This window comes from Mirounga angustirostris, unplaced genomic scaffold (genome assembly GCF_029215605.1).
Source record: "Mirounga angustirostris isolate CCGP_5_RB_7025 unplaced genomic scaffold, mMirAng1.0.hap1 SCAF_4, whole genome shotgun sequence".
NCBI lineage: Eukaryota > Metazoa > Chordata > Mammalia > Carnivora > Phocidae > Mirounga > Mirounga angustirostris.
The window spans coordinates 173279593-173299046 of record NW_026991712.1 but is presented as its reverse complement, the minus strand read 5'-3'; the positions used below and the strand labels follow the sequence as shown (position 1 = coordinate 173299046).

The following is a 19454-nucleotide window of genomic DNA, read 5'->3' as shown; positions in this document are numbered from 1 at the left end:
GGGCTGCCTGCTGAGCAGAGACCCTGATGCGGGACTCGATCCCAGGACCCTAGTATCGTGACCTGAGTCAAAGGCAGACGCTTAACCAAATGAGCCACCCAGGCATCCCTATTATGGAAAAAAGATTTTTTTTTAAGATTTTATTTATTTATTTGACAGAGACAAAGCGAGAGAGGGAACACAAGCAGGGGGAGTGGGAGAGGGAGAAGCAGGCTTCCTGCAGAGCAGGGAGCCCGACGCGGGGCTCGATCCCAGGACTCTGGGATCATGACCTGAGCCGAAGGCAGATGCTTAACGACTGAGCCACCCAGGTGCCCCCTTATTATGGAAATTTTTAAACCCATACAAAAGTAGAAAGAATAGTATAATAATGGACTTTCATTTATTCTAGTCTTGTTGCGTCTATTCAGTCCCTTTGGTTTTTTGTTTTTGGGGTTTTTTTTTGGTCTGGAGTATTTTAAAGCAAATCACAGTCAATCAGCAAGTATTTATTAAAATATTTGCCAAAATCTAGGCATTCTTCTCAGCATTGATTATGTATTCCCTGCTCTCAAGGGTCTTAAATTCTGGTGACTCTAGATATCTTATGAACCCAGGAGCATCGGGAATTATACGTGTCATTAAAATCTGTGGTATACCCCCTCAAAAAAAACCACACCCCAACCAGAAATATACTGCTTATACATATATCGGTAACACAAGGCAGATGTGCCAAGGGTTAGATAAAAGGATAAATTGCTATGGAAGAGCCAGTGGGGAGGAGGAGAGAGAAAGAGTCAAAGTCTCTGAAAGTGGGAGGTGCAAGAGTGGGGAGAGAAATGGAGGGAAAGAGAGCATTTGTGAAGGTGGCTTAGGACTTAATGTGGCTGTGGAGGAAGGTTTAAGACCAAGAAGTCTCTGAAGGAGGTTGGGATTGTACTGGTGGGGCTAAGATACAAAACAAGTTGAGGGTGAAGGATGTTGCTTACTAGGCTGATTTGTAGGTTGGGACTTCAGAGGGTTGAGAGCAGAAGTGACATTACCAGATGGGTGTTTTAGGTAGATAGGCAGTAGAGAATTGAATTGAAGCAGGGCTTCTGAGGTGGATATTACATTAGTCCTCAAGAAGTAATGGAATCCACACCAAAGGTTATCACTGATGATTGAGACACTGTTTTTTTCTTTAGCCTTTCCCGAATATAGAGCAGGTTTATTTAGTCTTTGTAACAGTAAAAAGAGTTTTTTTCTAATAGAAATATCCAGAGAAATTCTCTTCCTTTCTTGGTATTAGAAGAACTTTAACACATTTTTAAAACATTTGTTTCTAAATAGTATACCAGTATTCCCCTCAGGTGTGGCCTGCACCCAGCTGCTAATTCATGAATTAGCTGTTGGTTTCCAGTATGGGATGAGATAAATATGTTGCTTGTGCTCGAATGTAAAATAAACTACATCATTAATCACACTGTTAGTTCAAATGATGATTTGGGGGAGTTGGGCTGAGTAGCAAGACTTCCCAGTGAAAGAAATGGTGCTTTAGTTATGATCTGGCATAAGCTCCTTATCTCACCAGGACCAGCCCTTTGAGGAGCACTGTACCAAACCTCCGTTAAGCTGGTGTGTCGTTTTCAGCATTTTGTGTATGTAGGGATATTTTTCCAAGTGAAATTTGTAGTTGTCATTCAACTCTGATCTTTACAAAAGGATTTCTCTAAGTCAGTTTGTTTGATTTTTGGTGCAGTAGCCAAGTGGTAAGGAGGATTCTTCAAGCACTCTCAAGTTTAGGATAAAATTCTTAACAGCTTTGAGTTCTGTTTGCCTTAAGTTAATCAAACATAAGAAGTCATGTTAATGTTTTTGTAGTCTAGTTCAGAGTAGGTATGGACAGCTGTTAACTAGTAGATTGGCTTTTGGCTTACAGGACAAGAACTAAGAGCTTATAGTTCCATTAATTTTGTGTATAATTACAAATATGTTTCTCGACTTTGGAAACCTGAGGAGTAAGTAGGTTAGTTGCTTCATTCTCTCATTTTGCAGGGGAAGAATCTAAAGCTCAGGCATGGTGTTTGCCTAGGATCGTTCTAATCAATAATTTGTAGAGCCCAGGATATATTGCTTGGTATCCCAGATCAGATTCCGTTACAGGCGTACATTGTTTTATTGTGCTTTGCTTTATTGCATTTTGCAGATACTGCCCCCCCCCTTTTTTTATACAAATGGAAGATTTGTGGCAATCCTGCATAGAGCAAGTTTGTCGGCACTATTTTTCCAACAGTATTTGCTCACTGTGTCACATTTTGGTAATTCTCACAATATTTCACACTTTTTCATTAGTATCTATTATGGTAATAGGTGATCAGTGATTACAACTTACTGAGAGCTTGGATGATGGTTAGCATTTTTTTAGCAATAAAGTACTTAAGGTATGTACATTGTTTTTTAGACATAATGCTGTTGCACACTTAGACTATAGTACATTGTAAACATAACTTTATGCACTGGGAAACCAGAAAATTCATTTGACTCACTTTATTGCAGTGGTCTGGAGCCAGACCTGCAGTATTTCTGAGGTATGCGTGCACTTGTTCTGCCATATGTGGCTTATATTTCAGAGAAGATGGGGACTGGAGTCAGTGCATGCAACTCCTCATCAGCTGAGTCTCCTTCTCCAAGAGCTTTCTTTTAATAGTTACTCTAAGGAGACAAGAACCCCACCCCCCACCCCCTCAGAGTGGACATTCACTCAACCATTGATTTTTCTTTAGTAAACTGTTGAATGAAATGGGATTGTCCTCCTCCATTCTTTGTGGACAGCCTCAGTGCAAAAGAGGGTGATTTGATGGTTCTGTTGGTAGTACGTAGAAATCAGTTCCCTCCTCCTGCAGTGAGCAGTTAACTCAGAGTGACAAATATCATTTGTAATATTGTCTTAAGGACCTATCACCATACTTAGTCATTTTGCTGCTGTATGAAAAAAATCACATAGCAAGTGGTTTTTGTTCTGTTATCTTGTTATTGTTTTAATCACAATCACAAGAATCCCTGAAAGAGCTCACTTTATTCTCTCTGGTCCTGCGTTGGCAGCTAGGATGTCGAGCTTCTCTGTTTGTTTTTGACAGAAGTTTATGGCTCCACATGACTAGAACAAGGGCTTTCTTACTTGGTTCTAATATAGGATGTCCCTATGAATAGAAGCATCTTCCAAGCTTATAAAAACAGAGCTAATACAGCAGCTGCCCTCACATTGACTGATGATTGAGTTCTACTCTGGACTGTGCTGTCATCAGCTTTACCTGGATATGGAGATAATTGGGAAATAGGGTAATTCATATTCCAGGAATATTTTGGGAGTCACCATGAGGAGACTGAAAACATGGATTGGTGGGGAGATGGGGGAAATATAACTCTAAATGTTTTCTATGTATCTCCTGTACACCAACTAGTAACTCAGGGGCTTTAAATTCTAGTTTTGTTTCGGCTTTTTTGAGTAATGAAACAGCATCTTAAATTACTTCAGTGCAATACCATTTTGCATTATAAAATCTCTGGTCTCTATTGGGGGGAGGGAGTTGGGTTTTTTTGTAGTCATTGTTTTGTTTTTGTTTTTACCAAATGAGGCCCAAAGACTCAGTAACTACGTGGAGAAACAGATCTTGATTTTCTTCTTGGGAATAATAGCTCAGCTGTTGTGAGGAAGAAAGATACACTTGAAAGGTAAAGAGTGCCAGGTCTTTTCCGAAGGCCATTAATGCCATTAATTGGGTATACTCCATACCTACCTCAATTCAGCAAGTTGTCATTTGAATTCATATGGAGTGGTGCTTAGGTTAGTTATACTTTTGACACAGGCCGTCTGGCCTTTTCAGTTTTCCTATTCCTTTGTGGAAACAGTTTTTGTTTTTGTTTTTTTTTTAAGATTTTACTTATTTATTAGAGAGAATGAGCAGGGGGGAGAGGCAGAGAGAGGGAGAAGCAGACACCCTGCTGAGTAGGGAGCCCCGACGTGAGGCTTGATCCCAGGACCCTGAGATCATGACCTGAGCCAAAGGCAGATGCTTAACCTACTGAGCCACTCAGGCATCCCAAGGTTTGGCATTTTGAAGGTGGTTTTTCTCTACCTTTTAAAATCTAATCCCTGCTTTTTTATAAATGTAAAAATCTCATGCCTTCCTTTAATGTTCCTAAAGTTGCAAAATAGTTACTTCCTTTCAAATATAATACTAACTTTGCTTTTCCAAACTTTATTAATTTATTCATTTCATAAGAATTTACAGAGCACCTCTACTGTGTGCTAGAAACTGCTAGAGTGAACTCAGACATGTTGTGTGTGCCTTCTCCACGCAGCTTAGTTACTGCTTTAGAGAAGTCCATTATTTATATCCCCTAAATGATTTCTAATGAGGTAAAAAAAGTGGGGGTGGACAACCGTCTCCATTTATAGAATCATAATTTTATTTGGATTAAGGATATTCCTGTTCTTATTCTCCCTTTAAGGATATCTCATTTCTTTTAGTTATTTGGGAATCTGGGAATTAGAGACTCTTCAGATGTAAATTTTTCTTCCAGGTTTTACCAAAGGAACTAATCTTTTTTTTTTTTTTTTTTTAAGATTTTATTTATTTATTTGAGAGAGAGAGAATGAGAGAGAGCACATGAGAGGGGGGAGGGTCAGAGGGAGAAGCAGACTCCCTGCCGGGCAGGGAGCCCGATGTGGGACTTGATCCAGGGACTCCAGGATCATGACCTGAGCCGAAGGCAGTCGCTTAACCAACTGAGCCACCCAGGCGCCCACCAAAGGAACTAATCTTAATCTTAATTCTAGAAGTGCATGGGAATGGGAGAGGCAGAGATTTACTGTAGCTTCTGTTGGCCAGGTTACATTACAGCTGTTTTTTCATTGTGTTATTCTTCCTGAGGATTTCTCTGGCTAAATCTCCAGCCTTTGGGTGCCCAGGACCTAAGTGCACCTAACTCCATTTTGCTCTGCTGCTGGAGAGCTTATGCACCCTGGAAGCAAGAGAAATGGACAGGGTTTTGAAGGCCTAAAGGGTTTGTGATGATAGAATGTAACCAAAGGTAGAACTGAGGAGAGCTGTCCTTCCTCTGAAATGACTTCCTGCAGGATTAGGACCCTGTCCGGAAAGTCACTTGGCTCTCCCTAAATTTACTCTGCATGAGTTAGATACCCAGGCTGCTCTTCGCTCAGCCACGCTCAGGGATGCTCCATATAATCTCTACAGGACCAAAGCAGTCAGGATTGTACCTATTTAGAGTAGTGAGACACACCAGATTCTTAGATTGAAGGAACTATTTGGGGCCTTTCATAGAGAAATAAATGGCTTTGAAAAGTCGTAATCAAAATGTTTCAAAAAAAAGTCTGCTTCAAGTGATAGCCTTTTTGTTTGAGTCTTTGCTAGAGAACAATATCAAAGATACTTTCCCTGCTTAGTTTGCTGTTTTAGCTCCTCAGTATGTTGTCATAGAAATCCAGCTGCCATCAGACATGGTGCTTAGCCCCTTCCAGTCATTTACTGAGTTCCTTTCTCAGGATGCAATTTAAGAAAATTATTGCGACTTGTGTTTAAAGATTGCCAATATTTCAGCTCCTTTCCATAATTATTTATGGAACTAACAGTTTGAGGGTTCTCACCGAGGAGAGGGCAGTGACCTGAAATACGTACTTAAGAGGTGCTCAGGGGCTAGTCAGTTGCTAAAGTTCTTTTCATTGTCTGAGTATGTCAAATAGAACATATCTGACTAGTTTAATTTTAGAAACAGATTCAAGATTTAAGTATATCAAAAATACATTTTGGTTTTTCCCCCATCATTGTTGGTTTCCTAATTGACAAATATCTGCTATTTTCCAAATATTTCTTTAATTTCAAAGTGGAATTCTAAAGTTAATGGGAACAAAATCCAGGTTTGAATGTTATCCCTGGTCTCTCTGGCAACAGTCCTAAAATTGCTTAACTAGGTGGAAAATGGGTGGGGCCTAAGTGCTGTCTCTCATATTCTGGAGAGTGGAGTCTCCAGTTAGAGCAGTGGACCCAGTCAGTGGGCCAGAGATGCAGTCTGTCATCCTGGTGTCAGTCAGATGAGGCAGTCATCTTTTGGTTTGGTTTTTGTTTGTTTGATTTTGTTGTTCTTGTTACTGTTCTGTGTTTTTCCTTTTTTATTGAGTTTTGCTTTATTCCTCACTGCTTTCTGACACCATCTCCCTTTACCACCCTCACACCCCCCGCCCCCAAACTGCCTTTCTTTTGCCCATTTCTGTGCCTTGACTTTCCCATTTTGGTCTCTCTACAGTCTATTCCTTGTTTCTCTGGTGGTTGCAGCTTCTGAGCTAACAGAATGCTTCTGTCATGCTGTGTGTTTAAAGCCTTGATTTTACTGCTGTCATACAAAACTTAACTTGACGTGGCTGTTGGGCTGTTATTTACAGTTTATTTCTCTCTCTGCTGCACTGGTTAAAAGGACACTGTCAAGGTATTTTTTTTTTAATAATTTTTCAAATCATTTTCTTCACTGTTTACAATAACCCATTAAAAGCTTGAAACTTAGATCTTTCCCTTCCAAAGATCCTCTCCATCATACATTCACACTGGTTTGTTGTTGTAGAGTTGCGCCTATATGTTGGGCTGGTGCCATTTGAGTTTTTGTCATTGAAAGCGCATGTAAAAAGGTTTTTGTGGGGGGGGGGGTGGGTGGACTGAAGGGGAAAGTGTTATGAATCAAGTGGGCTGCTCAGCAAACAGAGGGAAGAAACAAAAGGTCAAATTTGGTCCCTCTAACCTTGACAGTGTCCCTTTAAATGTTTCTCTACCACACACCCTGGACCCCAGTTACTGAGCCTGAGTGCTGCGTACTTTTTCAGTATGAACTTCCCTATGTGACTGTCACCCTAGCTATAGAGATTAAAGCTTGTCTGAAGCAAGCCATCCAGTTGACACTGGAAGAGCTTTAATCTGTACCATTTGCACACTGTGTATTGGCACATTCTGCCCTATTGCAGAGCACATGTGATCTGGTCCCTCTTGCTTCTATAGCATCCTCTTGCTAGGCATTTTTGAAGTCACACATAGAAATATCACTATTTTGTATTCCAGGAAAAGCAGTCATGCACATGGCATCTGGGATCAGTTAAGGTCTCATAACTATATAGATTTTGTGTTAAAAATGCAATTGTTTCCTTTTTTAAAGAAACACCGAATTTAGAGTTTCTAGAACCATCTTTGGTAACATCATTGCAGGAATCACACTGAGCAAAATTTCAGCATTGCTTTGAGCTGCTCTGTATGTGACCCATCACATCACTGAGGAAAAGCAGCTGACGAGAAAGTAAATGAACTTCCTGACCAAAAGGGTCTCATCCATCAGCTCTGATAGCTGTGTAATCAGAACAAGTAGGGATGTCACCCAAGAGCTCCTTCCTTTGGCCATGGAGTTGAATGGGTAGGCCAGATGTGTTTGAGCCACCATGTCTTAGGTACCACTCATATATAAAGGGCACCAAACATCCAAAGTCTGATTCTCTGCCTTATTTCTCAACATAAACCAGAAGATTCTCAGGGATTTATATTTCTTAGGCCAAGGGGGATTCTCTAATTCATAAAGATTTCCTGATTGCTCCCATCTTTGGCCTTTTAGAATTTGATGCTTTAGAATATGATTCTGATTGGGTCCGTTATGGTGTCATATTTACAGTTCCAAAAGAGAGGTGCAGTCCTTTTCCCTTTCTTTTTTGGGTGCAGATTGTACTTCTTGCCATATTCTTTTGCCACACCGTGGCTCATCTTATAGAGTTACTTGTGCAACTCCTCAGTGAAGGGAAAGAGACTAGTGCCTTAAAAATTGTCTCTTTAATTGGAAAGGGCTAAAACTAAGGCATTTCAAATGAGAGGTAGAATCATTTCAAATGATCTCATCCACAAGTTACCCCTGCACTCCTCCTTGGCCTTAATGTTTATTAGAACTTTCTTTAATGCTGTCTTCTTATTACCAATTTTAGGTTGGCTGTAAAGTAAAATTCCGTATTTTGAATCCCACTTCCCAGTTGATGCCCAGTTTATTCTGGCAAGAGATGCTTGCTTTAGACATGCTTGCCTTAGATACGCTTTTTCCTTCTTGCTACTACCGTGAATTCAGTAAAATTGCAGATGCAGTTTGCTTTAGGACTGAATTAAGCGGTAGCAGAGGGATTTGGGTCGACTAACTGATGATATCAACAGGCAGGGGCACAGCAGGGATTAGGAATGTGGTCTTGCAGCTTGATGATCTGCTTTGCAGTCTGCTCTCTTCCTGCACAGTAGTGAGCCAGACCTGGTACCTCAGTCACTCATAGTCTAAGAGCTTTGGATATTCAACTCTGAACTTAATTGGTGCCATAAAACACTGTTACTCTGCAAAAGAATGAAGGTGCTATTGTGTTCTCATTAATAGTCGTGAATTTCACTTCTCTCTTCCCTACTCCCACCTGAAATTCATCTTTGAGGGAAAGACAATACCTTGGGCTTCTTATTTTTCCATCCTGCCCTTATTCTGGAGGGTCCTCAGGTGTGTTGACATAGTTTTTGTTCTCTGAGACTTCTCCAGTGTGTCATTTGCATGTCGGCCCAGCTTCTTTCAGTGCATGTCAGCTCCAGGACACCTTGTGCTCCACGTAACTTCAGTTAGCACCAGTTAGCACCCAGTGTGAATCCTATGGCTGTTAATAGAGGTGGAGTCCCAGCTCGGAGGGCAAAATTGGGAGAATAGAAAATATTAGGGCCAAACATTTCATACCTCATTTAATGGAATTGACCACTTCATAGAAAAGAAAGTTGGAATCATTGTCCTCAAAGTTCCCCCTTTGAGGTACATATTTTGACCTTTTAAACTGTAGAGCATTTGTGTTTTCATGGATGGTTACGTTTAGTCTTATAAGGACCAACTCTGCTATACTTCGAATTTTCAGGTTCCTAAAGAGAAAGATGAAATGGTAGAGCAAGAGTTTAACCGGTTGCTAGAAGCTACGTCTTACCTTAGTCATCAGCTAGACTTCAATGTCCTCAATAATAAGCCTGTGTCCCTTGGCCAGGCATTGGAAGTTGTCATTCAGTAAGTACTTTGATACTGCTTGTTGTATAGTGAATTCCATTTAGAGATTTGCTATTTATGCTTTAAGGTTTTTAGCAAGTCTTATTTGAGCTAGTTTTCACTTACTTTCGTGTGAATTTAAATCTCAAAACCATTTAAAAAAGAATGATCCTTAAGGCCCCTCTCAATTCTAAAATTCACAGCTTTTATGGTACTGAACTATATTATTTAACATAGCCTAGAAAATAATTTGCCACCCACCAACTTTCTTGTTCCAAAGTTTTAGAAATTTCAGTGGGCTTTGATGTCCTTGAATGTTTTTGATGGGTTCCTATCTTGGGCTGCAAAGCTGGCTTTGTGGCCAAGGCATATGTATTGTCTCTTTTAGGTTGCAAGAAAAGCATGTCAAAGATGAGCAAATTGAACATTGGAAGAAGATAGTGAAGACTCAGGAGGAGTTGAAAGAACTTCTTAATAAGGTAAAATTTTATATTTTCTTCAAAGCTGAAGATGCATTGGGGGTGGGGGGCATGGCTTTAGAAATTCTCAGTTTCGTTTTTTTTCTTCTGGGGGAGAGAAGGTCCGCGCAGCTGGGACTCATTATTCTTAAAAAATAATAATAATAATAGTGACTAACAAAAGGCACGGTTTTTATCTGTCAGTCTTTCAGTATGGTATTATTGGCAAATTATTGCCAGGGGAAATAGATCTTTTTCTGTGTCAGGTTCCCTTTGGCAAAGCTAGCCCAGTGCCGTCTGCTGGATTCTGTGATGAGAGGGAGATCAGTTGCGCTGGGGTCAAATCCCACTGATGGGGACAACAGGTCTGCAGCCAGGACCATAATTCATTGCCATAATTATTTCACTTGAGGTGCCAGTTATGGGGCTAGTCCTCAGTGGTATGTCTGCTGAGGGCTCTTCTTTCCCACCACTTCGCAGAGGCCTGGTTCCAGTCTGGGAAACCATTTGTTTTCTCTTCATCCTACCAGCTGCAAACGTATTATCAGCTTAGGGAGAAAACATGAAGCGGGACAGCTCCTGTGGGGAGCTTTTTGATGCAAAATCTGGGTGTATCTTGTGACCAGACTCTTGCCTCACTCTCTCACTGTGCCTTGTTTTTTCATCTTGTCAAATGAGAAGAGGTCTGTGCCCACCTTCTTCATGGATTGTGTGTGGCATGTGTGAAATGAGCAGAGAGGCTGGAGAACAGCCAGTTGGCAGGATAGCTGTGAGACCCAGTACCATCAGAAAGCTGAGAGACTAACATTAGGAATGGCTCTGGAAGGTTCTGTGTGGTGATTTAGCCTTTACATAATTTAGAAAACAAATCATAATAATTTGTTCCCCAAAACAATAAGTTTAAGTGGTGCTTTGTTTTTCCTGGAATTTGATTTTTGTATGTGTATATATATATATACACATATGTTTTTAAATTAATGGAACACTCCTCGTTCTCCATTTGTTTTGGAAGACAGAAATGATCTTACTTCTCTGATAATGATGTGATACCTCTGTGTTGAACCATACAGGATTTTTTTTCCTATTCTAAAATGTCATCATATAGAAGAGATATTTAAGAGTTTCAGGAACCTTGCATTGTAACCTGTTTTGGTACACTAGCAGTTTAGGGGAGGAACTGAAGCATGTGATTTGGAGATGGATTACATCACTATCTGAAATGGTAAATTTGTATTTTTCCCTCTTAGATGGTAAATTTGAAAGAGAAAATTAAAGAACTCCATCAGCAATACAAAGAAGCATCTGAGGTCAAGCCACCCAGAGATATCACTGCCGAGTTCTTAGTGAAAAGCAAACACAGGGATCTGACTGCCCTGTGCAAGGTATGGTATACATACATGCCTAGGTGGTTTCCCTTGGGATCCTAAGAAAGAATATAGATCTGGGAAACTTTGGAAAAGGGAGAATCACTAACCAATCACAGGTGCCTGTGGTAAGAAGAAGAGGGTTTGGTACACAGGAACCAAGGGGACTGAATGGATTAGTTTAGTTTGAGATCTGCTTTTTCTGCAGAATTCCTACTTTGTTTTCAGTCTTATACTTTAACTTACTTACATTTTAGTTTAGCTCCCTGTCATAGTTTACTGCTGTCAGTTTAGAATAATGATAACATAGACTTCAGTCATTTGGTATCAAACTGTCTGGTTGAAATCCCTAACTTAGTTATCTCTTAGCCATGGGATCTTAGATTCCTTAATCACCTCATCTGTGACACAGTGTTAATACTTCTTTGTAAGGGATCTTAAGTGCTTTATCCCATGCTAGGGACATGGTAAATGCACAGGAAGTGGTACTTGCTATTCTTTTTCACTCTTACTTGTAGCATACTAGTATGCTCTTCTTCCTTTATCTCCTCCTGCTGCATGCCCGCTCCCTCCTCCACACCCCATCTTCATTCTGGGCTCACACTGTAACTTGTCTCCAAGAACAACCATCCCTGAGCCCTGATCCAGCCTTAGCCTGAGGCATACTCACAGATACGACCTGGATAGGCAGGTGGTCCAGGTCTTACACTTTGTGGTATAAATAACTAGGTTGGTCTCTGACTCATTAAGATCAACCCAGTTCTCTTCATTTTATCAGGAATATGATGAATTAACTGAAACACAAGGAAAGTTAGAAGAAAAACTTCAAGAATTGGAAGCCAATCCCCCAAGGTGAGGAAAACACACAAATGTTCAGAGGGATAGCTTTTGCTGTTCTTTGTTATATTTAGAAGGAAAATTACAAAGCACTGTGGGTTTTATTTATGTCCAGTGAATGGATTATAATTTTAATGTGTAGGAGTGTCCAAAATATTTAAATATATTTGTTTTTGAAAAGATAACCTTTCTCTATAAGATCTGATATTTGAATGAAATATACTGTTTTCCTGTGAGTGGAATAGAATGTGGTATTGCTTTAAATTCCCATAATTCTGAGGACTAGGAAAGTATTATACTTTGTTTCCATTGGATTTTTGATAGTGAATACTGTGCTTCATGGTGTATCTGGCCTCCAGTATATCTACTCTGTTCTGGAGTTGGGGATGCTACCCATTCTTGCTTTAAAAAAAAAAATCATTATTTATAAAACAAAAACGCTTTTATAATGCCAGGTACCGATAATTTTTTTTTTTTTAAGATTTTTATTTATTTGACAGAATGGGAGAGGAGAGCACAAGCAGGGGGAGAGGGAGAAGGAGAAGCAGACTCTCCACTGAGCAGGGAGCCCAGTGTGGGGCTCCATCCCAGGACCCTGGGATCAGGACCTGAGCTGAAGGCAGACACTTAACCGACTGAGCCACCCAGGCGCCCTGTCTCCCCACCCCTGCCAAGACAAATGAAGCCTGATAGTAATTTGTTTTATGTAGTGAGCTTGGCACTGCTCTCAGCACCAGTAATAAAGGAGTTAAGACAGATAAGGTCCTATTTTTTGACTTATAATTTCTTTATATAAGGCACAGTACCAGGCTTAGGTTTCCTCAGTTACTGAGATTGTCCCCATCAGCCCACTGAGAATAGTAGTCCTTTAAATAACCTGCGCTCCTCTGTTTTCATTTTGCAGTGACGTGTATCTCTCATCAAGAGACAGACAAATACTTGATTGGCATTTTGCAAATCTTGAATTTGCTAATGCCACACCTCTCTCTACACTCTCCCTTAAACATTGGGATCAGGTAAAATTCCTTTATCATTTATTTTGTTGCACACATCTTTGAAAGGGCTCTTAGGAGAAACTTAATTTGTATGTGTGTGTTTAAACAGCTTTGTTAAGAAATAGAATTTACATTACAGTACAATTTACCTATTTTAAGCAAACAGTTTGAAGTTTTGCCAAAGGTACATAGTCATGAATCACCACCACAATGAAGATAAAGAACATTTCCACCCTGGAAAGTTCTCCCTTGCCTCTTTGTAGTCAGTCCCAGCCCTCCCACTCCTGGCCCAAGACAACCCCTGATTTTCCTGTCTGTCACTGTAGTTTTGCTTTTCTAGAATTACATATAAATTGAACAAATACGGTATATAATCATACAGAATGTAGCTTTTTTTTTTTTAATATTTTATTTATTTATTTGACAGATAACAAGAGCAGGAACACAAGTAGGGGGAGTGGGAGAGGGAGAAGCAGGCTTCCTGCTGAGCAGGGAGTCCGATGTGGGGCTCGATCCCAGGACCCCAGGATCATGACATGAGCTGAAGGCAGACGCTTAACGACTGAGCCACCCAGGCGCCAGCCTTTTGTGTGCAATTTCTTTCACTTAGCAAAGTTGTTGAGATTCATTTTTGTTGTTGAGATATCAGTGGTTTGTTCCTTTTCGTTGTTTAGTAGTAGTCTGTTGTATGGATGTGCCATAGATTGTTTATCCATACGCTGGTACATTGGTGGACATTTGGATTGTTTCCAGTTTTTTTTTGGCTATAAATGACTGGAGCTGCTATGAACATTCACATCTTTCTTTTGGGTATATTTAGGAGTGAAATTGCTGGGTCTTACATAGATCTTTAACTTTATAAGAAACTCCAAATTATTCTAAATTGCATTCCCACCAGCAGTGTATGAAAGTTCTAGTTGTTTCACATCCTCACCAACACTTGGTACTGCCAGTTTTTAAAAATTTAGCCATTCTAATGGGTGTATGGTACATTTCATTGTAGTGGTAATTTGCATTTCCTGAATGATGGGTGGTGTGAAGCACCTTTTCGTGTACTTATTGGTCATTTGTATGTCAGTTCTTGGGTGAAAAGTCTGTTCTGATCTTTTGCCCATTATTTTAAAATCTGGTTGATCTCTTACTAAATTGTGTAAGAGTTCATTATGTTCTGTTCTTTAGATCCTGGATACAATTCCTTTGTCAGTATTTATACAATTCCTTTGTAAATATTTTCCTCCAGTCCACAGCTTCCTTTTTCATTTTCTAAATGGTATCTTTCAAAGAACAAAACTTTTTAATTTTATGAAGTTCCTATTTCCTCAACTCTCTATAATCTTTGTGCTTTTTGTATCCTGAAAAATCTTTGTCTAAACTTAGATAACTAAATTTTCTCTTGTTTTCTTCCTGAAGTTTTATGGACTTATTAGCTCTAATGTTAGGTCTATGATTCATTTTAAATTAATTTTCATGTACAATGAGAGATGAGGGTAGGGTTCATATTTTTCCATATGGTTATCTAATTAATTATTCTGGCACCATCCTTTTTCTTCATTTGTCTTGGCACCTTTTTTGAAAATCAGTTGACCATGTGTGAGACTGTGGTTACTCCTTCCTATTCATTCATTTGTCCACATGCCCCTATCATATTGTCTTGATTACTGTTGCTTTATGGTACATCTTGAAATTAGGAGAGTGTAAGTTCTTCAACTTTTTTTTAAATCATTTTGGCTACTTTAGGTCTTCTGTATTTCCATAAAAATTTTAGAATCAGCTTGTCAATTTCTATTAAAAAAAATACCTTCTGGGATTTTGATTGGTACTGGGATTTGAACATGGTATCTTTCTCCATTTATTTAGGTTTTCTTTAATATTTTTCAGCCATATTTTACAGTTTTCAATGTACAGGTTTTACCCATCTTTTGTCAAATTATTCTTATGTATTTTAAATGTGAGTTACTCTTGAACTGGTGAGAAATCACAGGGCTTCTTAGATATTAAAGATCAATCTCTAAATCTGAGACTTTGGCCAGACCTAAGACTACAGAAGTAAATGTTACATTTTTACTTACATATTTTCATTTCCATTGTACATTTTCCTTGTAAAATTAGTTTGAAAAAAAATTTTTTTTTAAGATTTTATTTATTTGACAGAGAGAGACCCAGCGAGAGAGGGAACACAAGCAGGGGGAGTGGGAGAGGGAGAAGCAGGCTTCCCGTGGAGCAGGGAGCCCGATGTAGGGCTCGATCCCAGGACCCTGAGATCATGACCTGAGACAAAGGCAGATGCTTAACAACTGAGCCACCCAGGCGCCCCTAGTTTGCATTCTTAATCTTTAGGTTATACCTTCATATTCTTTAGTGTTTGACTTAGAGGATTGGACCTGTTAGTGGTAAAAATCTTAGAGAATTCCCAGTTGTTTTTGTTGTTGTTTTTCCCCCTGTAATACTAAATTAGACCCTTCCTCATCACTGATTTATCATTTGAAGTTTCAATATGTATCCATTCGTAATCTTACTAAATTCTGAATGTGGGTGATTTGAACTGATCGGTATGGGGAGCAGATGAATCAGTCACTAAGTAGTGAGAGTTCTGCCAACCCAGTATTTTTATGTAATTCAAAAGAATCATGCTGTGTTTTCTCCCAGAAATTTCATGAAATTAGAAAATTGACTAGCCTTCAAAAATTTCTCTACACAGAAAAGTTTTCAGTAGATTCAAAGAAATAAGATCATTTTGGGAATCCTTCCAGGCCAAATGCTGACTTCTTTACTATATGGATCCTCTTAGGCCAGTCTTTATAATCCCAGATTGTTTTTATCTAGTTTGACCAACTTTAGTTTTGGAAGTCTTCCTCATCTTTCAAGCCTGTAAGTTTAAGAAATAAAAACTGATTTTGTTCTTAGGTAAAGAAGATGTGATTAGGATGGTGAATCTGATATTCTACCAAATCTGTAATGCATTCAAAAGCCAAACATACATCTGAATTTATTGAATCCTCTTTCTTCGAGAGATCCCATCCCCCACCCTCTTGGATAGTCTGGACTGAGAGGTTGGGTGTTGGACTATGAGGAGAAAACTCAATCTAGGGAAGAAGAAACTGCCCTAATCTCACTGCCCAGAGGTGGCCATTAGGGACATTTAAGCATTTTTTCTTTTTTCTCTAGTTTCCTGGGATAGCTGTAACTGAATACTGAGTGCTGGTTTTTTAATTTCTGCCTTAGCATATTGACTGTTTTCCACAAACTGTTGTTTTTCAGTCTTAATCTTACAGAACTCAGGATGTATGGCATTAAGTTAAGAAAATGGATGGACTTTTCTCTCCTCTTTAGGATGACGACTTTGAGTTTACTGGCAGCCACCTGACAGTGAGGAATGGCTACTCCTGTGTACCTGTGGCTTTAGCGGAAGGCCTGGACATTAAATTGAACACAGCGGTGCGGCAGGTTCGCTACACGGCTTCGGGTACGTCCCTGCTTCACTGGGGCGATAAGTCTCTTACTCTGAAACACGGTACTGATCTTTTGTTGAGTTTGACCTACAGAAAAAAATGTTAGGTACATTTCCTGTTGAAATGTCATATCATATAAACTATGAACCCTAATTTTAAAAATCTGCATTGACAAAAGGATTGAGCCTCTAGAGCCTTTGGGCATTCTAATCCATCATTGCGTAAACCGGAAAATTGAGGCAAGTTTCCAATTTGTACTTGAGTTACTTTGTTAACAACTGCCAGTGAGTTTGGACCTAATTTTTGCTGAGTGGTTTTTTTTTTTTTTAAGATTCATTTATTTGAGAGAGAGAAAGCGAGAGTGAGTGAGCATGAGCCGGGGCAGGGGGAGAAGAGAGGAAGAAGCAGACTCCTTGCTGAGCAGGGAGCCCTACATGGGGCTCGATCCCAGGACCCCAGGATCATGACCTGAGCCGAAGGAGCAGTTGCTTAACCGACTGAGCCACCCAGGCGCCCGACTGAGTATATTCTTAAAAGACCAGGATTTTGGCCTCTGGGCACAGTGGGACCCACTCCTTGTATTTTACTATCTGTGTCTTGCTCTTTGGATCCATTCTAGCCTTTCCTGTTCAGGTGGGCTAACTGCTCAATCTGGTTTCTGATACTGGGAGCAGTATCAGACTTCAAAGATGGAATTGCCCTGATTCCCACAGGCAGAAGGCTCAGTGCTCACTGTTGCTGGTTTCAGGGCACACTTAATGTAGAGTACAGAGAACCCGCTGTCCACCCACCTTTGGAATTAATAGTCTAGAACTCTTGATGATAGCTAGTCCCCCCCGCCCCTCCCCCCAGGGCCCTCATGACAAGTGGAGATATGGCAATCAACCTTGCTTGCCCTTCATGGCTGCTTTTCTAGAACTGCCGAGATTACTGCAGATATTCTTTTTTTACAACCCCTAAAACCGTTTTCCATTTGATTTCCCCTTCATTTGCAGCTTCTAGTTGATGTTGAGACCTGTGGCTTTTAAATAGCCATTTGCAGGCAGGTGAAGAAAGTGAGAAAGTGGACATGAACTGAGTTCTCATACCAATTTTGAGCTGTTTATGTATTTTCTGAAATTCTATAAATAGGTACTTATTGAAGGAAAAAAACACAAATGAGGAAGAATAACAGTAACCTCTTTTCAGTGCCTATTCTGTGGTCCACTCTGAGCTTTATTCAGACTCTGGCAAACTAGGCGTCACAGTTCCTTCTCCAGAACAGCACGCTCTGCACCCTAGTGGCATCCCATAGATCCGCACCATGGTCTCCTGGGGTCGTTCCTCTCCTGGTCCTTAGTAAGCACCTAACCACCATGGAGAGGCACTGCTTTCGTTGTTACAGACCTTTATTCTTCACTTTGGTCTAAATTTACTTAACCCTTGGTAAATAATAAGGCTCTTGGATTAGCCCAGAAGATCACCACTGTATCAGGAAGGTAAGACAAGTACACGGTGAAGAGCCCGGACTCTGAAGTGGACTATTAGCATTTGAATCCTGGCAGTTAGGACCCATGCGGCCTTGTCTGAAGTTACTTCGCCGCCACGTTGGTTTTCTTCTATTAAAAAGTGAAGAGAACAGACTCCATACACTTAGGGTAAGAATTAACTGAGATAGTGTGTAGATTCTACCATGCAGTGAATGTTCAGTACCATCCTTATCGCCAGTAAGGTCTTTTCCCTCTGACATCTCTAGGATGTGAGGTGATCGCTGTGAATACCCGCTCCACAAGCCAGACCTTTATTTATAAGTGTGATGCAGTTCTCTGTACCCTCCCCTTGGGTGTGCTGAAGCAGCAGCCCCCAGCTGTTCAGTTCGTGCCGCCTCTTCCTGAGTGGAAAACATCTGCAGTCCAAAGGATGGGATTTGGCAACCTTAACAAGGTAACTTGCCCTGGGCCTCTCTCTACATACCTGTTGTGCAGTCAGAGAAGATAGGGGTTTATATTTTTGTGTATTTTGCTATGCTCTCAGCTCTGTGAGATCAGGGTGAGAGGCCTGTCAGTTCATTCATTTCAGTGCCTAATTATATGTATATGAGGACCAAGTCTTCTGGGACCTAAGCCCAGAAAAACACAGATAACTCTAAATGTTGTTTTAAGGAATACATTCATGCTAGGGATTTCTAGGCTCATACTGAGAGGAGATCAGAAGAAACTTCAGTAAGGTCTGAGAAGTCTTTCCTGTTGAGTGAGGCACAGCTGTGCTTAAAGCCGTGTTCTCCGAGCCCTGCCATCAGTTCCTGGGCTCCTTTTTTCTTTTTTAACCACAGGTAGTACTGTGTTTTGACCGTGTGTTCTGGGATCCAAGTGTCAATTTGTTTGGGCATGTTGGCAGTACGACGGCCAGCAGGGGTGAGCTCTTCCTCTTCTGGAACCTCTATAAAGGTAACTGCTTCCTGGTTTTAATCTTTTTCATATCCTTACAGGAATAGAGAATTAGGGATATTCTGGGTTTTCTCAAATATGTATGTCTTGATTTTTCATTAATTCAACCAACAATTCCAGAAATTCCTGGTAGGTGCTGGGGATATTGGAAAAAAAATACCCGCCGTCAAGGAGTTCATATCCTAGTGGGAAATACATTAAGTAGGTGAGCTCTCTAGGAACAGGGCCATAAGTAGAGGGTCAGAGTGAAAGCCCAGGGCGCTGCAAAAGAGAACATAAAAAGAAGAATCAACCCAGGCAGGAGGCACAGAACCAGGGAAGCTTCCCATAGGGGGAAACTTGTATTCCTTATTCTCAGACTTCTGTATCTGACCGGCCCCTGAATCTTTGATCACGTCCTTCAGAATGTATCGAACTCCTACCTCCTATTTTAATTTCTTCTGTAATTGGATTGCTCTTCTCTGTGGTGCTTAAAATGTTTATGTAGTGTGTGTGTGTGTGTGTGTGTGTGTAAATCTCATGTCTTCTACTTCAGGGCCTCTGCATGTACTGTGTGGTCTGGGTCTGGGGAGTTTTTTTTCTTCTCTTCCTTCCCAGTATGGCATACTCTGCTCAGCCTTTCTGGTCTTGACCTAACTGCCACTGTTGAAAAGCGGCTTTTAGGACACACATACTTCCACTGCCTCAAATCTAAATTAAGTCCCTGTATTCTCTCCTCTGTATCCTTTGTTTTTCTTCATTGCTTTATCAGTTCATAATTACAGCTACGTGATACTTACCTACTGACCCATGGAGTTACATAGTCTAGTATATAGCTTTTATATCGCAGCAGCTCATACTGTGCCTGTTACACAAGTGTCTTTCCTAATAG

At 40.3% G+C, this 19454-nt stretch overlaps 2 protein-coding genes across 4 annotated transcripts in view; one reads left to right on the top strand and one right to left on the bottom strand.

The window, feature by feature from the left end:
* Window positions 1-19454, top strand: part of KDM1A (lysine demethylase 1A) — a 61218-nt gene that overhangs the window by 39077 nt on the left and 2687 nt on the right. For all 3 annotated transcript variants that reach the window (XR_010411063.1, XM_045898480.2, XM_045898479.2), the window contains 8 exons: window positions 8933-9075; window positions 9443-9533; window positions 10760-10894; window positions 11655-11728; window positions 12618-12729; window positions 16039-16171; window positions 17893-18080; window positions 18469-18583. Coding sequence is in view for 2 of the 3 variants with exons in the window: in XM_045898480.2 (XP_045754436.1) it covers window positions 8933-9075; window positions 9443-9533; window positions 10760-10894; window positions 11655-11728; window positions 12618-12729; window positions 16039-16171; window positions 17893-18080; window positions 18469-18583 (991 nt within the window). In the remaining variant the exon portion in view is untranslated. The remainder of the gene's footprint in view (window positions 1-8932; window positions 9076-9442; window positions 9534-10759; window positions 10895-11654; window positions 11729-12617; window positions 12730-16038; window positions 16172-17892; window positions 18081-18468; window positions 18584-19454) is intronic.
* Window positions 4534-19454, bottom strand: part of LUZP1 (leucine zipper protein 1) — a 121522-nt gene continuing 106601 nt past the window's right edge. Inside the window, exon 5 of the transcript XR_010411061.1 lies at window positions 4534-18844. The gene's annotated coding sequence lies outside the window, so the exon portion shown is untranslated. The remainder of the gene's footprint in view (window positions 18845-19454) is intronic.